This window comes from Hirundo rustica, chromosome 14, assembly GCF_015227805.2.
Source record: "Hirundo rustica isolate bHirRus1 chromosome 14, bHirRus1.pri.v3, whole genome shotgun sequence".
In the NCBI taxonomy this organism is placed as follows: domain Eukaryota; kingdom Metazoa; phylum Chordata; class Aves; order Passeriformes; family Hirundinidae; genus Hirundo; species Hirundo rustica.
In genome coordinates, this window is record NC_053463.1 from 17570428 (window position 1) to 17593391 (window position 22964).

General features: G+C 50.2%; 1 protein-coding gene and 2 non-coding genes across 3 annotated transcripts; all 3 read left to right on the forward strand.

Annotated features, from left to right (window-relative positions):
- The first annotated feature begins 1147 nt into the window (after positions 1-1147).
- Positions 1148-22899, forward strand: HSPA9 (heat shock protein family A (Hsp70) member 9). The gene is made up of 17 exons (XM_040077870.2): positions 1148-1525; positions 2605-2663; positions 4177-4264; positions 4342-4523; positions 5156-5280; positions 6990-7063; positions 7149-7255; positions 8055-8217; positions 8848-8940; positions 10548-10757; positions 12980-13207; positions 13960-14064; positions 15201-15318; positions 17554-17648; positions 19267-19359; positions 21151-21291; positions 22124-22899. Exons 1-17 carry the CDS (start codon positions 1454-1456, stop codon positions 22181-22183), a joined length of 2013 nt encoding a protein of 670 aa, XP_039933804.1. The 5' UTR covers positions 1148-1453; the 3' UTR covers positions 22184-22899.
- Positions 13444-13515, forward strand: LOC120759446 (small nucleolar RNA SNORD63). Its single transcript, XR_005703174.1, has one exon. It is a non-coding gene; the product is annotated as a small nucleolar RNA SNORD63 (small nucleolar RNA).
- LOC120759447 (small nucleolar RNA SNORD63) lies at positions 14553-14621 on the forward strand. Its single transcript, XR_005703175.1, has one exon. It is a non-coding gene; the product is annotated as a small nucleolar RNA SNORD63 (small nucleolar RNA).
- Positions 22900-22964: the final 65 nt, after the last annotated feature.

The window sequence follows — 22964 nt, forward strand, 5'->3', positions numbered from 1 at the left end:
CGACATCCTTCTGAGAGAGATGCCTGCGGGGCTGACCGATATACCAGTGCTTGGAGGCTTTGGAGGGACACACTTATGGCCCCACTCTGCTTCTACAAACGCTCTGCTGCCGATCCTTGTGGGAGCAGGGACAGGGCAATCACGTGGTGCTGTGACTTTGCACCTGCCCAGGGCAGCCCCGCTGCAAGAGCACCGTCTCCAGCGCTTCACAGCAGCCTCGTGCCTGGCAGCAGTTCCTGGGGAGGAAATTTCTTGGGTCGCCACAGGGCCAAGCCTGTGTGGCCATGCCCGTGTGGCCGTGCCTGCGCCATGCTGCAGGCAGGGGCTGCCTGGTCCTGGCTGTGGATTGCCCAAGAGGTATCCCATCACCTCTCCCTGCACTCCCGTCCCTGCCAGATTTCCCCTTTGCCCAGGGAGGCTCAAGGGCAGGGAAGTGCAGGCTCAGGAGCTGATGCTGCCCACTGCAGAGTGTCCTCTGGCTCACCTGAAGGCAGCGAGTGGCAGCTCTGGGGCTCGTGCAGGGGCGCTGGGAGTGTGACCCCCCCCCACTCTCACCAAGGGCTACGGCGGCTGCTTTGCCGGCACGGTGGGCTGTGGAGCACACTTTGGGGAGCAGAGGAGACACAAGGCAGGCCTCCACTGAAGGGCTAGCATGTGTGGGAAGACGGCGCAAAGTGCAGGGGCACAGGATGCTGGAAGTGGGGCAGTTGAAAGCAACAGCTGAGGACAGCCTGACGCCCAAAGAGAGCAGAAGAACTTGTTGTGCATCAGGAGTGGGGGCTGAAGGTGTGTGCTGGCGTTTTGTCCGTGGCTCAGAGGGACTCACTGGTATTTTTTCCATGTACACCCGGTCCTACTTGCCTTTCGAATTCTCCTTGGAACGTTAGGGCATTGGCTGACAGAGGTGTCGGAGGTGAGCTGTGCGCTGGAGGTTTCTGTGCTTGGTGTTGCCGGACAGTCCGCTCCTTTTGGCCCCGCCGCGCTGATGCGCCGGAGTTGAACTGGGCATGCGCGGCAATAGACGGGGTGGCCCCGGGGTCTTGGCTGATTTGCCGGTCCGCGCTTTCTGCGCATGCGTTTTACTCCGCCTGACGCAAGGCCGTTGCAATCGCCGCGCGCTTTATCCTGTCCGACCTTGAGTGCAGATTCGCCGCAGGACCCGGGCTGTCTTCTTCTTCGCCGGTGTGCGCTGCGCCCTCTCGCTGATTTTCTACCGCCTCCGAGAGCTCCTGCTCGTGCAGCGAGCTCTTTTTCTGTTTCCGGAAGTCAGCGTTCAGGTGCGCCGCTGTGCCGTTGTCCGTGCGGCGCCCTGTAGTCGAGCGGAGAGAGGAGGCATTATTGGTGCAGCCCGTAGCTGGGGTCCTTTCGTCGCTTCTCGGCCCCCCCGCGGCCCACGTGTGTGGAGGTTTCCAGAAGAGACGCGGCCCCGCTCGCCCCGACTGCTGCCGCCGCCATGCTGAGCGCGAGCCGCCTGTCCCTGCTGCTGCCGCGCGCCGCGCCCGCGCCGCCCGCGCGCCCCGCGCAGGTCAGTTCTCTGAGGGGCCGGGGGCGAGCTGGGGGACACGGTCCGGCACTGCGCGCTGTGCGGCCCGGAGCGTTTCGGGGCATAGACACGGGGAGGGCACTGCGCGCTGTGCGGCCCGGAGCGTTCCGGGGCGGGATATTGCGGGGCTGTGGGAGCGGCGAAGGGCGCTGCCCGCGGGCGAGTCCGGGCCCGGGCCGCGGCTCCTCAGTGCTGAGATTTTATTAAGAGAAGCCTATTGTTGCGTGAGGGGCGATGCGGTCCCGGGGCGGGGGGGGGGGGGGGGGAAGCGGCGTAGTTTTACGTGTTTGAGTCTTGTTTTTTATTAAGGAGGGTTGTAGTAAGGTCGCTCGATTCCTCACCATCCGTGTGATTGTGGCCGCGGGGTTCAGGCTGGGGAGGGCACGTGTTGGCGATTTAGGGACAGGCGGGGACCGCAAATCCCTCCGTGCTGCGCTGGCTCTGCTCTGTCGCAGCCTAAGCCTTACAGCTTTAAATATCATCAACATAGTCATGATTCGGTCCCTTTTGCGTTAAGATATCTTGTTACAGGTTTGTTCTTGATCAGAAATAGGGATAATGCTTCCCGACCTCTCCAGGGTGCTGCTTTGCACGTGCTGAGGGGGAGCCAAGCTGGGGCCTAGCTGGAGTTGTGCAGCAAAATCTCAGCTGCAGGTTCCTTGAGGGATGCAGTGAGACATTTATTACTGACCAGGCATAAAGCTCTGAGAAATGGGGTTAATGTTTATCTGCTGCTGGTGGAATGCAGGCGATTCAGTCTTGACTTACTGAGATATAGAGTAGTTGCTGTAGAGTATTCTGTATGATGATAATACCTCGGTTCTGGTCCTAGAAATTAGGGCGATGGCAGTTTAATTCGTGCAGTAGTAGGGGAGCGGGCGGCTGTTTATGTCAGTTTGAGTCTTGCTCAAGTTTTTCATTCCTTTGCAGTTAAGTTTTTAAAAAAGGGACACTGTAGTAGGAGAGTGTTGCTTTAGACATTGTCTGCCTCTGAAAGCCTTGGTTTGAAGGTGTCTTGATGTTTTAAACTAAATTCTCATTAGTGTGTCTCTGTTTTCCAGACATTTTGGAATGGCCTCAGCCAAAATGTTCTCAGAGCAGCATCCAGCAGGAGATATGCGTAAGTGTTCCTTGGAGTGGTCATGTTTGGCTGTTGATGTTTATATTTACTCTCTTCCTGATACCAGAACTGATTATGGGAGCCAGGGATTGGGTAACAGAGCCAAACCAGCAGAATAAAACTGGAACCTCTGCCTGTAACTTTTCTAAGGTTATTTCAAAGCTGCCCTGGAGAGAAACAAGAAATAAAGAGAATTGCTGTTCCCTCCTTTTCCCTCCACCAGCAATGCCCACAAAATGTAGGTTTTGCTGAGATTTGTTTGGTTAAAATCAACCAAACAAAAAGTAATCCAAACACTGATGGAACACATTGTTTTACACTGACATGAAATGAGTGATGCCTAGATCCAGTCCTCTGAAGATAAAGTTCGTTTCAAACATGCATTTGAATCACTCTTTTTCTTTGCTGCACAGTAATGGGAGAAGGGAGCAATTGGTTGTGTGGCTTGGGTATTTGTGGCTGATTGCATGCCCTGGGCTGGGAAATCTGTTTGTGTTGGGAAAGCTGGATCTGTCTGGTACAGCTGAATGTTCCAAGCTCACTGCTTTGTTATTGGAACTGGAGTTAGAGCCCCTGGCAGCTTGGGCACAGAGAAGGTGACGTTTCTGGAGATAAACACAGTCCTGCTCTGCTGCAGAATGCCTTCTCCATCCCAGAACACGGCTTTGTTTGTAAACAAAGCCGTGCTTGAGGGGTTCTCTGAGCCTCAGAAGGGGTAATGCACGCTTCCCAGAGAAGGGGAGGGGGTTCAAATTTGTCTTGTGTGAGAACCACTCCCATTTTTCAGGATTAAATTCACCTGTTGCTCCTGAGGATCAGAAAGGTGGTTTGCTTTGGCTCTGGCCCAGAGCACCCTGCATAGGCCAAGTGATTTATCACTGTGTTTTCTTCTCCCCATGCCAAGCAATGATAAATAAACAAATATAATTTATTAGTTTTTTAAGTCCAGGTGAATGTTTTCAAACCAGTTTGAACACCAGGGTTGCCGAGACCCGCTGTGACTGCCCCTGGATCTCTGGCAGTGTCCAAGGCCAGGTTGGACATTGGGACTTAGAGCAGCCTGGGACAGTGGGAGGTCTCCCTGTCCAAGGCAGGGGGGTGGCACTGGATGATCTTTAAGGTCCCTTCCATCTCAAACCAGTTTGGGGTTCTGTGATCAAAAGTAACCCAGAGCAACTCCCAGAGGGAGAGTTGTCTATAGGGACATAGTTAGTTACAACTTTTGTACCAGACTCTTAAGGGTTGTCAAGAAGATATAAATATATATGTGTAGTAAAGATATTCTGGGGAAGAATAATACTTTATATGTTTGTTTTAACAAGCAAGGGTTTACCTGTAAAGCAGTATGGTTCAGAACAGAGGCAGAGAACATCTTAGGTGAGGATACAGCCTGGATTTGCTTCAACATTTTGTGGAAAATCACTTTGTCCTGTCTTTGGGACTGGACATTTTTTCTGCTCTGTATTTATTTTCCTTTAATGATAATTTTACTTTCCCCTGTTGTGCTCTCCAGCTCAGAAGCAATCAAAGGTGCCGTTATTGGGATTGACCTGGGTACCACCAACTCCTGTGTGGCCGTTATGGAAGGGAAGCAAGCGAAAGTGAGTAAAGCAGGAGTGTTACACATGGGGTGTCCTCAAGGTGAGTGTGTGGGTGTCACAGTTGCGTTTGTTCCCAGGTGCTGGAGAACTCGGAGGGTGCTCGGACCACGCCGTCAGTGGTGGCGTTCACGGCCGACGGCGAGCGCCTGGTGGGGATGCCAGCCAAGCGCCAGGCGGTCACCAACCCTCACAACACCTTCTACGCCACCAAGCGCCTCATCGGCCGCCGCTTTGATGACTCTGAAGTGAAGAAGGACATGTGAGTGAGGGGACAGTGCCACTGCCAGCCCCAGGGCAGCAAACACCACGGGGGTAGCACGACCTGCTCTGGGGGAAGTTGTTGTGCCCTCAGCTCTCGAGGTTGCAGTGCTGCTGTCTGAGGGCCAGGCTGTGTTTAGCTGCATTCATTGCTGATCACATTAAGACGTCAAGGGAAGAAGAAAAAAGGCTTGCCGGTGCTTACAGTGCAGACTTCTCTAATTCTTGAGGGCCTTTGCAATCAAAGCTGGTGATTGTACTTCAGGCTTATGATTGAATGAGAGGTGTCTGATTAAATCGGCAGAGAGCAATGCAGCATGTAAGCTCTTTGCAGCGCTGGTGCCTAGGCATGAGTCCTGTCTGTGCATTTGATTACTTGATTCTCTTTTTTTTTGAGACCTTAGATAGGGTGTAATATGTATTTTTCTCATTTGTCTCAAACACTTACAGCGTTGGTATATGTACATTATTTGTATTGTATAAGTGTTGGCAGCAGCAGTTTGTAACATCTGGGGCTGCTGCTGGTGAGTTCAGTGGTTTTTGTTTAGAACTTACATGTGTTCATCTGCTGATACTGATGGTAACAGGTTTGTACTGCTGCAGAAACTGAGTGTGAATTCTCATGATTTTCAGTAAGAACGTCCCATTTAAGATTGTCCGTGCCTCTAATGGGGATGCCTGGGTGGAGGCTCATGGGAAGCTCTATTCCCCCAGCCAGATTGGTGCCTTTGTCCTCATGAAGATGAAGGAGACTGCAGGTTGGTACAGCTTGCTCTTTGCTGTCTCTGTGCTTGGTACGTGGAAGTGCTGCAGCCAGAATGGCGCTTTCATGGTACCAAACCCTCGTAGAGCAGGGCTGTGGATGGGGGAAGGGAACAGCGTGGGCTCCTAGGAAACCTCAAGGAATATCAGCGCCTGCCTCAATCTTGGATCTTTGGCAAAATATCAGTGCTTTACTTAAAACATAACTCAGAACCAGAACTGGTTGCTGATTGAGTTGATTCTGGCTTTAATTGAATTCATACTCACTCAGAAGGGGGAGCTCCATTTCCTTGGAAGCTGCAGTCCTTGTGCCTCACTGACTGCAGCTGGGCACAGGTTGGGGCACCCAGGCTTGGAGTGGCTTTGCTCCTCAGCAGCTGCTGGATGTGTGGCACATAGGGATAGAGGGAGTGTTCAAGGGACCCCACTGTTGGGCCCTAATAGCTAATTAGCCAGTGGTGACTTCAAATCTGCACTAGGGGAAAATACCCATTGGCCTGGAGAAATGTTCTTCTCTTTCTCAATTTCTCAAGTGGTTTCTGGGTAAACTGAGTGTAGTACAGAGGGAACAGTCAGTAGTGCCTTCTGTACCCTCAGTTGTGTCCAGTGAGTGTGAGGAGGGCAGGACTGAAGCTTCACCCAGAGGTTATTTTCTGTTAGGTGCTGGGCACTTGCTAAAGCTTCACCTGCTAGTAAAATACAAGTATGTGGTGTGTGCATCTAGAATTGATAGCTCTGACTTACTTTGAGGGTGATATTCCCCTGCCTTAAGCAGGGATCTCCTTCCTGGAGGAGCGTTGGCTTTTGGCCTGGGTGCTGCATGGCTTCAGCTGTGGTTTGCAGGCAGCAGAGAGCAATGCAGTGTGTAAGCTCAGTGTAAAACTGCTGCACAGCCATTAGTCCTGTCTGTGCATCCTCATAACATTGTGCACATTTGTATTTTTTCGCAGGTTTCAATGTGTGTTTGACTTCCCTTTTTTTGAGACCTTAGAATAGAGTGTAATATATATTTTTCTGACTTCCTATCTCAAACATTTATAAAGTTGGTACGTGAACATTGTTTATACTGTCCAAGTGTTAGCAATAGCAGATTCTGTAAATGGGATATAAGTGAGTAACTTTTAAGTGCATCACGTGTAGAAGAGTAGAGTACAGCTTCAGTCTCACTCTAAAAAGACAAGCTATCAGATAAATTAATTACAGTGCCATCCAGTTGCTGGTGGAATTGCAGAGGTGCATTGCTGTGCTGCCAGAAGTCTACAAATTGTTCTGTGTTTTGTGGAAGGACTGGAATTCTGCACAGCTCCCTCTGCATCTTCCCAGAAAACAGCAAGCCTGTCTTCTGTTACTTAAGAGAAATAATTTCAAACTAGGTACTAATGGAGAGAGAATATTTACAAAAGCATGTAGTGATGGGGACAGGCAGGGCTAGGTTCGAAGTAAGAGAGAGTGGGTTTAGGTTAGACAGTAAGAGGTGGGGAGACCTGGCACAGGGTGCCCAGAGAAGCTGCGGCTGCCCCTGGATCCCTGGAACTGTCCTAGGCCAGGCTGGACAGAGCTTGGAGCAGCCTGGGACAGTGGAAGGTGTCCCTGCCCATGGCAGGGGGTGGAATGGGATGGGCTCTCACCCATTCTGTGATTCTGTGAGTGATAACTTGATGTTCTTACAGGGGTAACTTCTGTTTTGTCTCCTTTTTTCTTCCAGAAAATTACCTGGGACATGCAGCAAAGAATGCTGTGATCACAGTCCCTGCTTACTTCAACGATTCTCAGAGACAGGTACTCATCAGTCTGGGATATTTTGGGGCTTATAAACTGCATTCAGTTTCTGTCAGCAGTCAGCACTCTCCCCTTTCCTCCTCAGGCTACCAAAGATGCTGGGCAGATCGCTGGCTTGAATGTCCTGAGGGTGATTAATGAACCCACAGCAGCTGCACTGGCCTATGGGCTGGACAAGTCTGAAGACAAAGTGTAAGTTCCTGTGCAGAACACCAGTCTTCTGAAATAAACCTGTTGGGATTTGCCTCCTCTGCTTCCTGGGAGCTCCAAGCACTGGTTGGAGTTCTGCCAAGATGGACTCAGAGCTGTGAGTGAGAGCTCTGTAATGTCACCTCTGGTCTGTGTCAACCAACCTTTTTAAAGAGAGAGAGTTCATAACTTGCAGCTACAACTTAATTATCCAACCTGAGTGTCAGTTTAATTACCTTACCCACTGGTGGCAGAGGTGGGTGTGGTTGAGGACAGCTGGGTGACAGGCTGTCACCAGAGGTGCTGATGGGCACAGGAGCTGTGCTGAGCTGTGCCAGCTGTCCGTGGCTTGCAGCTCCCCTGCCTGCGTTCAGCCCTCTGTTACAGTCAGGGGTGGTTGCAGAAGTGCAGGCTTTTGTTAGACATTATTTCTGAGGTAGTGATAATGCTGGAAAAGCCTCACATTTTGAAAACAAACAAACAAACAAACATTTCATAATAAGTCTGGTGTCCCTACTCTTGTCATTGGATATGAGAATGTCTGGTTTTGGAGAGGCAGGAGCTGCCATATCTGAAAAAATGTGTGAGGTCAGGCTTTGTGCAGCTTATCTTCCAGGGACCCCCCCTGGCCTCTGAGTGCTCAGGGGTATGGACACTGAGATTGTTCACTGCTGTCTTTAGAAAGGCTTTGAACTTGTGTGGGCAGCAGTGTGAGTTCTGCTCCTCTTCTCTTGAGGAGAGAGAGTTCTGAGCCACTCACCTTTGTCTAGAAAGTAACATTGTCCTGCCTCTGTTCCTTCAGCATCGCAGTCTATGACCTAGGTGGTGGCACTTTTGATATCTCTGTGTTGGAAATCCAGAAGGGAGTCTTTGAGGTGAAGTCCACCAATGGTGACACTTTCTTGGGTGGAGAAGATTTTGACCAGGCTTTGCTACAGTATATTGTGAAGGAGTTCAAGAGAGAGGTAAGGTGTCCCTTGAGAGCACAGTCCTGTGTTACAATGCTTTTCAACCTCACTTCTGTAGAAGAATGAGAATTCTCTTAAATTCTTAGGACTTGATTTGTCACCTCTGGCACAGCTGGAATTTAAGAGAATTAGACGCTCTTTAGCCTGGCTTCCACTTCTTACACTTGTTTTCTTGAAGTGGAATATTCTTTTCCTGGAAGGCAAAGAATAGCAGAACTTCTGCCTTTTTTCTCTCTGATGTAGCAGGACTGTCCTGTACACAGTCTGCTTACTTATAGAAGTAAATATCTGCGGTGTAATTGAATGTGACAGGACAGATGCAAACAAGGGTTGCTGGGAGGAAGCTGCAATGTAATTCCAACTCTTAATTCAGTCCTGTCTTTTATTCTCTGCTGCAGCAGCCTTTCCGAACTTCAGTCTGCCTTACTGTTTGATCAGTTGCAGAGCAGAGAGGGCTGGCAGACTGGAAATGCTGACTATCCCTGCCAGCAGGGAGAGAGCAGCACAGTGCACGTGGCAGTGTGCTCTAGAAATAGCTTCTCAGTCAAGAGCTCTGAGAAGGTGAACTGCAGGGAAGTGACTCCTGAGCAGGTGCTGAGTCTGTTTAACCCTGTTTTTGTCACTCAGACGGGAGTTGACCTGACTAAAGACAACATGGCCCTTCAGAGGGTGAGAGAAGCATCAGAGAAAGCCAAGTGTGAGCTTTCATCATCAGTGCAGGTACGTGCCTGGATCCGGAGCATTCGCTGTGATACTGGGAGACACTGAGTTCTGCACTGGCTTTATTTACAAAGCTCTCTGACACTGTGTTTTCTTCTGTGTAACTCGGTGGCAGCATTGGCACAGCAGGTCACTCAGCAGGGTGGGCTTTCACAACACAGGAAACTGCTGGAAGCTGAGTTGCTGGATGCTGGGTTTTGCCCTTTTTCTGGTATACCACATCTTCTGATCTTGCAGGAAATGTGATCTTGTTCCCAACCTGTTCTGTACTTCTGAAGTGTGATGGACATCAGGGAATTGAGCCAGGGCTGCTGGGTTACTGTAACAACTTACAGCTCTGTCCAAGTAGTTCCAAAACCTTGGAGCTACTCATTTCACTGAAACAGCTAATTTGTGTAGTAGTTCCTATACAGAATCTTGACTTACTTGCCTATAGATGAGTTGTCTGGACAGTGGGCAGCAGCCACCCTTCCTCCTTTTCTCCATCAGCTTTGGACATTAATGCAGTCAAGCATGTCCTATATTCATTACTGAATAAGGAACTGGAGAAACAGCAAGTTGGGATTGTAATAGTCGTGGCTAAGTGAAATTAAGGTCAATTATGTAGTAATTGAAATAGGGACTCAAGTTCTGAGTTCTGAATAAGCATCTTTAATTTTATCTGATGGTGGTCTTTTTGTTGGCCAGTGGGGAGCTCATAGCAAGGAGCTGAGGGCAGTCACAATGGCTGCATAGTTTTGCCAGACATAGCAAGCTCTGTTTTATGACCTCAAGAGCTGGCAAAGGCAGTTTGTTCATACCAAGAAGGACTGAATTCCTTAACTCTTTAGCAGTGAAGTGAAAACAACTTGCTTTTGGTCCTGTTTTCCCCTAATAGTTTTGACTGGGCTGTGTATAAAGTGGATGCATGCCTCTAGTCAGCAACATAGCTTTAATTCTTGTGTAAACTTAATCTCTAGAGTTTAAAGCACTAATGTTTTAATTGCTTTGGATTGTAGTGTCTTCTGATGTCAGCATGATTCAGCACTTGAATTAGATGATTTCAGTATAAGATTTGCTCTAAAAATCTAGCATGTGACAAACAGCCGTAAGAAGTGTGGATTATGGTCCTTTGCTCTAATTAACTTTGTGTTAAAGAGCAGCAGAGTGGCTGTTGAACACGAGCTGTTGGCATTTAGAGAACAGCCAAGAGGGAAGGAAATACCTTCAGGGAGTTTACCTGGTGTGGAATGTGAGTCAGTTGGCAGAATCTTTGGAACTCTGCAGATGGGCTTTTTTCTTGGTTGTGCTGAGGGAACAACATTGAGGCTGTCACTTCCAGTGTTTCTGCTCTTACCTCCTGGCTGTGACAAATTGTTTTGCTAAACAATGAAAGACGTTGAAGGAACACAGTATTAAAATTGGGGTTTAACAGTAGTAACTATGAGGTGTGGAACAAGATAATTGTCTTCTTTCTGAAATGTCAATCATAAAAATGTGTCTGCTACCACTTAAATCGTGCTGGAGGGTGAACAGCAACGCAGATACCTCAGTGCAGGCCGAACAGAACCTGTAAGCTGATGTAAAGCCCATTCCTCGTTTTTCCTGAGCCTGTTTCCATGCCACAGACTGACATCAACTTGCCCTACCTGACCATGGACGCCTCCGGACCAAAGCACTTGAACATGAAGCTGAGTCGGGCGCAGTTCGAGGGCATTGTGGCTGACCTGATCAAGAGGACGGTGGCCCCCTGCCAGAAGGCCATGCAGGATGCTGAAGTCAGCAAGAGTGACATTGGGGAAGTCATCCTTGTCGGTGGCATGACCAGAATGCCAAAGGTATGAGCTCAGGGCCTGTTCAGGCAGGGCTGGCACAGTTGCCCTGTGCTTGCTGTTTAGGGGCTTGGAACAGGAGCTGGGAGCGCTCAGAGCAGACTCAGTGTGAGGATCCTGTGGGAGCACTGCCGAGGACCTCTAGTTCTGTTTGCTTAGCTCAGCTTGGCCCTGGGGGCTGGAGCTGAGTTGCACTGTGCAGAAAGGGGATGTGCTGGGATGTGAAAGTCCAGCTGCAGCCTGACATTCTTGTGTGCACTGGACATGAGCAGCGTTGCTGAGAAGTAGGGGTCACTGTCTCTTGTTGAGGACTCAGTGTGGTAAAGGTACATTGCAGTGACAGCCTCTTGTCAGCAACCTGTGCCTTCCAAGGGATTTCCAGCACTTCCAGCTGTGAAGAACCTGCATGAGCAGAACCTCTGTGGTACCTGTGTGTAATCAGAGCTACCTGTGGCAGGCCCATTTACCTGGCTCTTCCAGACACTCCTTATCTAAAGCCTGGGCCTTACATGCTGTGGAGATAAGCACAGTGAGTAGCTCTAAAGCCTGCTGTGCTGACATGCACAGTTGTGCAGATAAGTGCTGTCTGCAGGTGATCTACTGCTCCCGTTCCAGCCATGCCTGCTGCTGCTCCTCCATCCCAAAGCTGAACAGGGATGTTCACTGCTCCCTCCAAGGGTACAGCCTGGCCTTTCCTGCAGAGAGCACCAAAATCTCACTCTAGAGAGATCACTCAGGCTTGGACTATTTGTTGCTTTGTGATTTGCAGGTCCTCTCTAGGACAGTAGTTGTGCATAGTCCTGCTTGGAGTAGATTTGGGGTTTGGTGGAAGAGTTTTTCCTCCCTGTACTGATGAGCCTATTTGCTGGAGGTGATACTGGTGTGAGCAGAAGGTGACCCAGGCAGGGGAGTCAGAGCAGCAAGATAAACAGAAGCTCCTGCTCTGGCCAAAGCTCAGGTGGAGTAACTGCTGTATGTTCCCAAAGTCCTTGTTGTTTCAGCTGGGTAAAGGAAAAATGGTGTGATTACCTATATATAAAGTGATGACAAACACAAAACCTTTTCCTGAAACATTATGTATCCTTTAGGTGTAGAAGACAAAACTTAAATACTGATTTTTATTTTTCTTTCTTCCCCTCATAACCCCCAGCATGTGTGGTTTTGAGCTGACAGAACGCTTTCCTAAGTACCTGTAGTTACAGCTCTGTCTCTGAAATTGGTGCCAGTGTTGTACACAGCCAAGCCTTCTCTTCCCCCTGTTAGGAGGGAATGTGTCTTCTCTGGAGCTCTCCCATGGCCAGTACTCCGGGAGATGGACCGTAGGTGGTTACAAGTATTGTTTTGTACTGTAAAATACACCTCCAGAGGGAAATTGCATTTAATTGCTCACACATAGAGTGTTTCTCTGTAATGAGCCCTCTGGGCAGGTGACTCCTGGCTGCAGTGCGCAGTTGTGTCTATGCTTCCAGCAGCTTTACAGGTACGTCCCACTCACCTGTGCTGGTGTGCCCAACACCTGTACTGGAAGAGGAGGCCCAGCCCCACAGCCTTCCCTTGTAGGGCAGAGGAAGACAGTTCTGAGCTGTGCTCTGGTGCAGACCTTCAGTGCATTCCTGTCTGGATGTTTCAGCAGGAAATCTGTTGGGATCCAATGGCACAGTCCTTGGGAATTGGCCGAGCAGTGCAGAGCTGACAGCAGAGCTCAGAGTGCTGGCAAAGTGCATCTCCTCTGCTGAAACAGCCCACAAAATAAGGAGCTAGAAAATACTATTCTTTATACAACTGCCTTTTTTTCTCCCTTTACTGCACACAAACAACTTGAACGGTACTGCTGGATTTTTTAGGTTCCCTGTGCTCCTCCACAGCTGTACTGTCCTTGGCAGCCGTGTCCTGCTCAGTGTTGGCTTGCACAGTTCCCAGGGTGCAGTCCTTGACTCCCAGATAAACCTGGAATGATCCTCTGGGAATGTGGCTGGGCTGTGTGAAGGCGCTGATGGGAGCTGCCTTGCAGCTGGCACACAGCCTCTGGAAAGGGGGCTGTCTGGGCTGGAATGAGGGCATTCAGTGCTGTGCAGGAGGGTGGACAGTGAGGGAGCAGGCACAGAGCTGAGACTCAGTGTTCGTCTCAGGTTTTTATGGCAGCAGCAGCATAAAGGACACAGCTAAGCCAAGGCTGCTGTGGCTGTGGTGGTTCCCTCATGGATTTGCTGTGCTGTGTCTCCACTCAGGTGCAGCAGACTGTGCAGGAATTGTTTGGCCGTGCTCCGAGCAAAGCAGTCAATCCTGACGAGGCTGTGGCCATTGGAGCAGCTATTCAAGGTGGGGTGTTGGCTGGTGATGTGACAGATGTGCTGCTGCTGGATGTAACTCCCCTCTCCCTGGGCATTGAGACCCTGGGGGGTGTCTTCACAAAGCTCATCAACAGGAATACCACCATCCCCACTAAGAAGAGCCAGGTAAGAGTTGACTCTGGATGGGTGGGATTTTGCTGGTGCTCTCAGACAGCTCAGGGAAGGCCACCCACAGCATCCCAGCAGATGGTTTTGCCTCCTCATCTTACAAGAGCAGTGGAGAAATCAGGTTTAATGTCAGCCGCTGAGTATCTCTGATTGTTGGTGTGCCCAAGAGGGGAGGGCAGTTGAGTTAATGATGCCAAGATATGCCAGGGTGTTTGTGGCCTGGGTAAGGGTTTGTGCCATGATGTCAATTGTCAACACATCATTCTGAAGAAGAATTGTGTGGAGCCTTTCTGGGACTGAGCATTTTACCCGTGGGACAGTTCTTGCTTGGCTGAGTGCCTAGGAAGGGGTTATCTTCCCTTTGCATTGTAATGTCCTGGCGACTTGGGTGTGATCCTTTCCTTCCCTTGGCTCTGTCTGGGCCTGCACTGTGTGCTCTCTCTGATAATACCTGAGCTGCCTGCAGCTTCAGGGGAGATGTTCTAGGGTGTGGTGGCTGCTCTGGAACCTGCTGCTGCCGTCGATGGCTGGTTTTTGTGTCCCCAGGTGCACACAGAGCAAGACAATAGTGAGCTTGGCTCTTGCTAGCCTTGATGCCCTGGAGTTTTGTCAGAGGAACATGAGAACAATGCGTATTTCATGTTCTTCCCTTCTATGTAACTTCCTTTATTCCTTGTTCAGTCAGCTTGTAACTGCTGATATTTGTGTTCTAATTAGTTATACGGTAATTTCCTGTTCCTTTTCCATAGGTGTTTTCTACCGCTGCTGATGGGCAAACACAAGTGGAAATCAAAGTGTGCCAGGGAGAGAGAGAGATGGCCAGTGACAACAAACTACTTGGCCAGTTCACATTGGTATGTTGGCTTCTCTATTCCTGACCTTAGAGTTGACCTTCTTGGAGACATACTTCATTTCAGCTGCCCCCTGAAGGCAGTGTTGAGGGGGGAATCATCTCCCAGAAGACATCTGACCCCCTGGTAGTACAAAAGCAGCCTCCAGAGGCACAGCCTAGCCCTGGGACAACCTTTCTGTGGCTGAGGATCGGCTGGCATTGAAGATGGTGCTCAGAATTTCTGAGGACTCCCATGTAGCACTGGGGCTACTGCAGCTTTAGAGCCTGATCACCAGGAAGGGCTCTCTGGGTATAAAAAAGCCTGTGCATACCAGTACCTAATCTGAATGCTGGCCTCTGCTCTGGTGTAGCAAAGATGGGACCTGGAGCAGCTCCAGGTTACCTGCAGTCCCCAGGGGAGCCCATTCCAGCCTAGTGAGGCCCTGGGAGTCAGCGTGAGCCGAGGTACCCCAGGGTGTTAGTTTGTGACTGGTTGGGATTGCAGTGTGTGTGCCATGATGTTAAACTGTCAACACATCATTCTGAAGAATTGTGTGGAGACTTTGTGAACTGAGCCCATGCCCTGCTCTCCCTGGGGAACAGATGTGCTCCAGGATTGCTGGGAGCAGAAGGGGGCTGCCCAACCAGCTCCCTGAGCAAAATGGTCAGTGCTGACAAAGTTTGGCATTGTTAAACTGTTTAAGTTTGTATGAACTTCCTAGGAAGAGCCCTGCAGAAAGGAAGGGCTTTGCCTTTCTTTTATACTTTCGAAGGAAGCTGTGCTGCCTCTCACTGTCTTAAAATGGTTCCCCAGCGGTGGCTGGTGAAATCTGTGTCCAGAACTGAGGAAACAGCATCCTGCCACCGCTATGGAAGAGGGACTTGTGTAGCAAAAAAGCACAGCCTGTACCACCTTGGAACCAAACCTGGGGGTTGTCTTGTGGTTTCTGCGCACTTGTACAGGGCAGAAACCTGTATGCCGTTAAATCTGTCACAGTATCAGTGCACAGCATGGTGTCAACAGGTACTTGGAGGTCTCAGCTCTGAGGGTTGGTTAGTGGTTCATTCAGTATCAGATTCCCAGGGTGATGTGCCCAACCCTCATCCCCTGAGCTTTTTCCTTATGGGAACTGATGACCAACCCTTGTCCTTCCTCAGGTCGGGATCCCTCCAGCGCCACGGGGAGTGCCCCAGATCGAGGTCACCTTCGACATCGACGCCAACGGCATCGTGCACGTGTCAGCCAAGGACAAGGGCACTGGGCGAGAGCAACAGAGTGAGTGCCCTGGGCCTGACAGGGAGGGGAGCAGGGGGTGCTGAGGGTGACACTGAGTGACTCCAGGGGGAATGGAGTGGGCTCCAGTGCTGCCTGGATGGCATCCCACAGCCTGGCGCTGAGAGGGAGTGTGTGGCTCCATGCTTGGGTCACCCCTACTCTTTAGTCTTTTGCCAGTGCAGCACAGATGGCAGCTGAAGTCATCTGAGCATGTGTCTCCCCTGGAAAGGAGGATGGGAAAGGGATAAGTGAGAGCTGAGCTGTGGGTTTGTTCTAGGGCACTAAAGCTTCTGTAAGCACACAGCCTCTGCCCTCTCCAGTAACCTGCTGACAGAGGCGGCTGCCTGTGGATGCTCTCCTTGCATGTTAGGCAGAGATGAAGCACCTGCCTATGCCAATGTCAAGGCAGCCCTCACTGGCAGGGTTTCACCACATTGCAAGTGTTTTTGCCCTGTGTGACAGTCCTGCCGTAGTGTTGCCATCTGGAGTAATTGCAGCAACACTTGAGCAAAGTGCAGCCGTTTCCCGGGTTTCCTGCATGGATCAGCGGTGTCCCAGTGCCCAGGTGGTGGGCACACAGGTTGGCTCACTGAGGGCTCACTGGTGTTGGTGGGCTGTCCTCTGTCACCAAGGTGTTTGGGGCAGTTCCCTGTCCTGACAGGACAGAAATTGGGATTTGGGAATACAGCACCGTGTATGAGCTGTCCCTGAGCTGTGCTGCTGGGAGTGCTGTTCCTTTGGGAACGCACGTGAGCCTGGCTGCATGAAGGTGCCAGCTTTTAAGGGAGAATCAAATCAGGAAGATCTCTGACTCCAGGGTGTATCATATATAGATGAGCAGACCAGCCCTGTGCCAAGACCCTGTTTGTAATTCTTCCATTATAAAGGTCTGGAGATTGGGTTATTTTGAAGCAGCAGGTTTTCACTGTAACCGCCTTGTTAATTTTCTTGTGCTTAGACTGGAAGTGTCTTTAGCTGTCAGGAGGCTCAGGGAGTTCAAGCTGTCAGTGTATTCTGCTCAGTGGTGCAGTGAAATGTTGAGCCCCCTGTGCTGGGGTAATTAATGACACAGTTGACAGTTTCTAAAGCTCTGTGGTGGGTTCAGGAGATTAATTTGAAACATTTACAGATTTCCCTAACAGAAAATAAAACTCTTCTCCCTTATAACTGGAAGCCTCTATGCTGCCCTTCAGCTGTTTCTTGAAGAGAACCCATGAACAGTGAAATGCTCCAGTTAGCAGAAGTATTAACTATGCACAGCTGGAAAGTGTGTACTGCTTTTAATCACACTGCTTGGCTTTTTGGCAGCAGTTTGGCACCAAAACCATCCTGCTTTTTCACTTGGATTTCCTTGGAGATCTTGGATGTGTGGCAGCCTTTTACTGCTGAGCAAAGAGCTCCTGGGGACAGGCAACCGGAATTACTTTTAGCTGCCTACCTGTAGGTAGATGTGGTCGTAATTACAAAGCTGAATGGCTCATCCCATGTCTTATCCAAAGGACACCTCTGTATGTGTGTCTTTGTTCAGGGTTTTGTACCATTACCAGAAAAGTTCCTTTAAATGGTGATTGTAGCATGCACTTTTATAGTCATTGAGATATCTTGGATATTGGTCCTCTTGCAGTGAAATTAGACTAATTCCTGTAGTAAAGCCTGAATCTAGACTATGCTTTTTGACACTAATAGAGGGAAAAGACCAAGGAGGTCCCCTTGGATATGCAAGTCTGCCCATAGAATCGTGCTTCATTTCCTTATTAAGGGCAATGTGAAGAGCTGGGTAGGGAATGTTGTCTTACCCTGCTACCACGCCTGGGCTGCTTTCCAACAGGGAAAGGAATCTTAGGTGAAACCATTCCTTCTCTTTGGATTTTTTTTGTTGGTTGGGTTTTTGCTGGTTTTTGTAAGTTCAGTGGTTCTAATCTGGGATGCTCCTTTGATTTGAGGGCTTTGGTACACCCTCACTTTCCAGGAGGATTAACTGAAAACTGGCCAGAGTGACTTGCAGACCAGCAGGCAGGGAGTGTGTGGCAGAGCTGGGGAGTTGCATATCCAGGAGATGAGGCTTTTACCTTGCCAGCAGCATCAGTGGCTCTTAGAGTCACAGTCTTTGTCCTGCCCCCGGGGCCTCCCTGGGTGCAGGGAGCCTCTGAGTGAGGCTGGTGCTGTTAGGCTGGGGAATAATCCTCTCCTCAAGGGTGAGAGCAGATCCTTTATTCATGTTCTTCTCTGCTGCAGTTGTTATCCAGTCCTCTGGCGGCCTCAGCAAAGATGAAATTGAGAACATGGTGAAGAATGCAGAGAAATATGCAGAAGAGGACAGGCGGAGAAAGGTAACGGAGGGTTATGGGACCTTCAGGAAGCAGGGGAGCTGCTGCTTCTACACTCTGCTTTGGGCTGTGCCCAGCCCTGCGGTGGCTCTGGGCTCTGCTCTGTGAGCTCTTACCCAAGTCTCTGCTCCTTTCCTTACTCAGTTGACACTCCAGGGTTGCAGGAAGGTGTTTGCAGAGGCTTTTGGGGTTGGATACCTTGCCCTATGTGACTGCGCTTTACTGCTCTCTCAGGAATTTCTGGGACATAGAGGCAGCAGTGAGCAAACCCACCTGCCTGCTGCACATAGCAAACAGCTTTGCAGCTCTGGTGAGGGTTTTTGTCATTACTGTTCTCCACTGTCCCCCTTGGCTGTGCATTTGGCTCCTGGAATGCTGTGTCCATATGTGCAGTGCGGGCCTCAGTGCAGGTGAGGCCAGGAAGAGGTGATGAACCCTCATTGCCCTTGTCAAACAAAGACTGGAACTTGCCATGGAGGAGTGACTGAACCTGTGATACACACAGGATTAATGGTTGGAACTAATTGGTTTAATGAGGGTAGTACTAATGAATTATGCAACTAAATATAGAGCATTGATTTTTAAGCAGACACAGCATAGGCTGACTCTGGGATGTGGCACCACCGTATGTTTAGTGATTGCTGAAACTGACACGTGGAATTGATCCACTTTGTGTCCTTCAGTCTGCAGGAGCCTGGCTCAGGTGTCCGGGCAGTGCTGTAAATCTTGCCTCTAGTAGGGAAGGGATCAGAAGAGGACTGAAGGGGAGAAGACATGGAATAAGTCCCCAGGAAGTAGCAGTGCCTGGCCTCAGAGCCTCTAAAGCCACAAACCAGTGGCTGATGGGCATTTGTAGGTTAGCTGGGGAGCCTTCAGAGACCTTGCTCTGAAAATCCCACTGTTTGAATAATGTCATTATTGCCTTGGAGCATAGGGGGAGGTCTGGCATCTAAAGAGGCTGCACTGAAAACTATCCTGCTGCCTTATTTTGGATCTTAAATTGCTGGGTAAATTCCTCTCTGTTGTAATCCTGAAGTGCGACTCACCCTGTCCAGTGAGCTCGCGGAGCAAGGTGATCAGGTTATTTACCCAACACTTGACTTGGATTTATACAACTGTAGTTTTGAAAATTGCTTCATTACACTTTTCTGATCCTGGTTTTACTGCCATGAAAGCATCAGGAATGCATAAATGAGAGTTTTTGTAGTAAGGGACCAAGAGTAAAACCACCCAGCATTTGAGTTGTGTCTAGTGCCTCTGTTGCTGAAGCAACTTCAGGATATTCTCCAAAAGCTCTGCTGCTTTCCCAAGGAGCAGAGTGTGCTGTGCTGTCCCTGAGGTGTCTGTCCTTTCCCATGTTTCAGCAATGGTAGTGCATTGGTCATTAGTAGTTCAGGGGAGTGACTGAGTGAAAGCTTGAGGGTTGACACAGACTCCTCTCAGGGCCCTGTGGAGCCACAGTGCACCTAGAAATTGTTTGCTTGCATTTCTTCTTGCCCTGGTGCCATTAAGAAGGACGCTGGGGGGAACTTGAATGGAGCTCGGCATTTTGGAGCATGAAGTGTCGCCACTTGTGTCACCCGTGGTGTGGGCAGCAGCCCTGACTAGCTCTGTCCCCCAGGAACGTGTGGAGGCTGTGAACATGGCTGAGGGAATCATCCATGACACGGAGTCCAAGATGGAAGAGTTCAAGGATCAGCTGCCAGCAGATGAGGTAGGTGATTCCTGATTTTGGAGTGCCATAGCACATAAAAGTCCTCACAAAATTGTTGCTCACATTCCCACTTAACTCCCAGCTGGCTCTGGCCAGTGGCTCCAGCTCTGGCTGTGTTTCCATGCTGGGTGAAGGTAGCACAGCCCTGCATCTCTGGCTGTGGCTCTCAGGGGGAGGAGTGAGTGTGGCTGAGGGGAGGATGGACAGACATCCTTAGGGAACAGAGTTTGTGTGCTGGCAAATAACCTATGGCAAAGTGCAAGGTTGGTGAGGCTCTGAATTCCTGGGACGTTGCTGAAGAGAAGTTTCTGACAGAGCTGTGTCCTTGACATGGCCTTGCACTGCTGTGATAAGGACTGTGCTGTGGCTGGCTCCTCAGAGCGGGGCTTTGCTTCAAGGCTGGAGATTGTGGACAGTGCCTTGTTAGCACAGTGACAGAGGCAGAGCTGCTGTGCTCTCCTGCACAGCACCCAATAACCTGAGGGCAATAGTAATCAGCATCCACTTAACTCCAGTTTTTCTCTCTTAGAAATGAAATGGGTATTTAATATCCAAGAGTGCTTTTCACACGACTCTAAGGTGGTGCATTGTGAATTTCAAAGCCAAGTTTAGAAGAATGTGCCCAGTTACCAATTTGACAACTCTAGGAAGCAGAATTGAAGGGCTCCTGAAGTCTCTGAGGTCTCTGAAGGAACATGATTACAGTCTGTGCGTAGCAGCCTCTGATCAGTTTAAGGCTGTTTCTCTGCCAGGAGATGGGGACAGGAAAGGGGGCAGTGGTTTTTAAATGCCAGAGGGCAGGGTTAGATTGGATATTGGGAAGGAATCCTTCCCTGGGATGGGGGGATAGGCTGTGGGGGAGGCTGTGGCACAGGATGCCGAGAGAAGCTGTGGCTGCCCCTGGATAACTGGCAGTGTCCAAGCCAGGTTGGACAGGGCTTGGAACAGCTTGGTTGAGTGGCCGTGGCAGGGGGGTGGAATGAGATGATCTTTAGGGTCCCTTCCCACCCAAACCATTCTGTGATACTGGCTGGCTCTTTGTTTGGAATGATGTGAGAGAGTTTCCTCTCACAGGAGCATGGAGCCTAAGTCCCTGTTCCTTACAGGGACTGTTCCTTGTGACTTCCCTGGAGAGGTGGGAACAGCCTGTGCTGGCTGGGTGCTGATGGTGGCCGTCACTCCCTGTCCCCATCCCATGGTGTGCCACAGTTCTGTGCCCATGTCTGTGAGCCCTGCTGGCACAGCTGTGTCCAAGAGCCCTCCCCAGCAACCTGCCAGAGAGGGAGGAAGTGCCAGCCTGTGCAGGGACTGACAGATGGCTCTGGGCCAGGCTGAGCCCGCTCCCTTGGTTTGCTCTGAGCTCCACAGGCAGCACAAGGACTGACCAGGGCAGGAGCAGCCCTGCTTGCCAGCTCCCCACCAGGGCCTTAAACATCCATGGAGACTAGCTTGCTGTGCCCTGCCCTGGCGTGGCTGTGCCAGGTGCACTGTGCGAGACACAGAGCATGGCCTTGGCCAGCTGTCAGGCTCTGCAGGGCTCTGTCCTTGGCACCTCTGCCCAGACAGCAAACGGGGTGCCGTTAATGCCAACTGGAACACTGTTAGTGAAGTGGACAGGTGCCCACTGGGAACTGGGCACAGTCTTAGGCCCTGCAGACTCACTTTGAGGCTTAACTTCATGGCTTCTGGCACAAAAAGGTAGTTTTGCTGTGGCCAGCAGGTGGTGAAATGGCAGGATGGAGATTAACAATGAACCAAGTGCAGCATTTCACCTTTGTGGGTTTTTTTCAGTGCAACAAATTAAAGGAAGAAATTGCTAAAATGAGAGAACTTCTGGCTCGTAAAGATAGTGAAACAGGAGAGAACATCAGACAGGCAGCAACCAGTCTGCAGCAGGCTTCCCTGAAACTCTTTGAAATGGCATACAAGAAGGTAGGTGCACGGCCAGTTCACTTTCAGTGCCCTCACATGGGGAGGGGGGAGCCAGGACACGGAACTTGGGTAAGAGCTGGGCTGGGATGGAGTCAGGACACTGAACTCTTGGGTGGGAGGTGGTGCTGAGCCTCTGTGCAGCTCCCTCTGAGTGGCACTGGCTGAAGGGGCAGTTCTGGAAGGTCAGGAAGAGTTGAAGGCTTGAAATCCTGGCCATGCTTCCAGGTTGGGTTCTGTTACTGTAGCAGTTTCTGTTACTGGAAATGGGGAAGCTCGTAGTAAGGAGTGTCCAGAAGAGCAAGGAGAGGGCTTTCCCCTCAGTGCATGGAGTGCCTGATGGAGTAAACTCCTGAACTTACTTCAGGGTGATAGTAAAACATGATTCCTGTTCAGTCTGTCTAAAGCCACAGTAAAGGCCATTGGGATTTTCTTCTCCACCTCTTTCCCAGTGGAAGGCCCTCCCACCCACTGGCACCTGGCCAGGGTGTGCTTGCCTGTGCAGGGAGGTGTCCCAGCATGGCAGTGGCACAGTGCCCAGGTGACCTTGGTGCTGAGATGTCCTTACTGAGGACAGCTGCTTTCCTGGTGCCAAACCCAACTTCCTGCTGCAGTGTCAGCCTGTTACATCCCATGGGAACGGGAATAATGGGAAGAGTGTTTTCTCACTCCCAGAGCTCAGGCAGAGGTGAAGATAACCCTTCTCAGTGGACATTGCTTGTTGCACTGAAGGAGGGTTCTCCAGACTGGAGGTGATCTGAGCAGCCAACCAGGGAAAAATGGCCAGAAGAAGCAGTTTGTTGTTACCACGAGTAATACACCTGTTTGTTCACAGATGGCCTCGGAGCGAGACAGTTCTGGAAGTCCAGGAGATCAGAAGGAAGAGAAGCAATAAGGAGTCTCTGTCTTGCCTTGACGAGAGAATGATGAAGAGGTTGATTTTCTTGATGCTTGGGAGAGAAGGGACCTTCCTGAGCAGCAAGGGGCAGAATTCAGACTTACTGTGTTTTTGCAGTATTCTATATATAAAAATTCTTCAATGTATAAACTTAGTGATGTGTCTGCTAGATAAATTGTCACTTGATAAAAGTTAATTCATGCCAGACAAAGTTACGAGTTTGGTCCTGGCATGTTCCCCTGAGCACCTGGGGACTGGCTGATCATTTAATACTTGACACAATGGTGTAGTAAATCCGAGATCCAAGCTTGGAAACCATGTCACAAAATTGGAGGGTGGAGATGGAAGCTGTCCACGAATGGGGAGGAGAATAAGGCCTGCATGCCCCCTCCTTCTGGGTCTGAGTGGCTGGGAGCAGGTGGAGGCTTGTGAGCAGCAGGGGCAAGGCTGGGGACTTTGCTAGAGACTATTTAGCCCTGAGATAGGCTGGTACCCTTGTTCTGAAGGAAAGGGGCTGCTTCGAACTCATCTCTAACATTATTTCTTAAAAAAGAGGCAGTATGGAAGTTCAATACTTTGCTTGTCTGAGCCTTCTGCTCCATCCTGTGTCTGTTCTCTGCTTATGGTAAAACAATTTCCTTGATAATAAAACTGTTACTGGATCCATTCTGGATTTTTTTTTAAAATAAAAGCAGAAATGAGTCCACCATGGAGTTCCTGGTCTCCTGGCCTTTGATGGAGAGCACAAGCACTTTACTGCCTGTGACAGCTGCAGAGG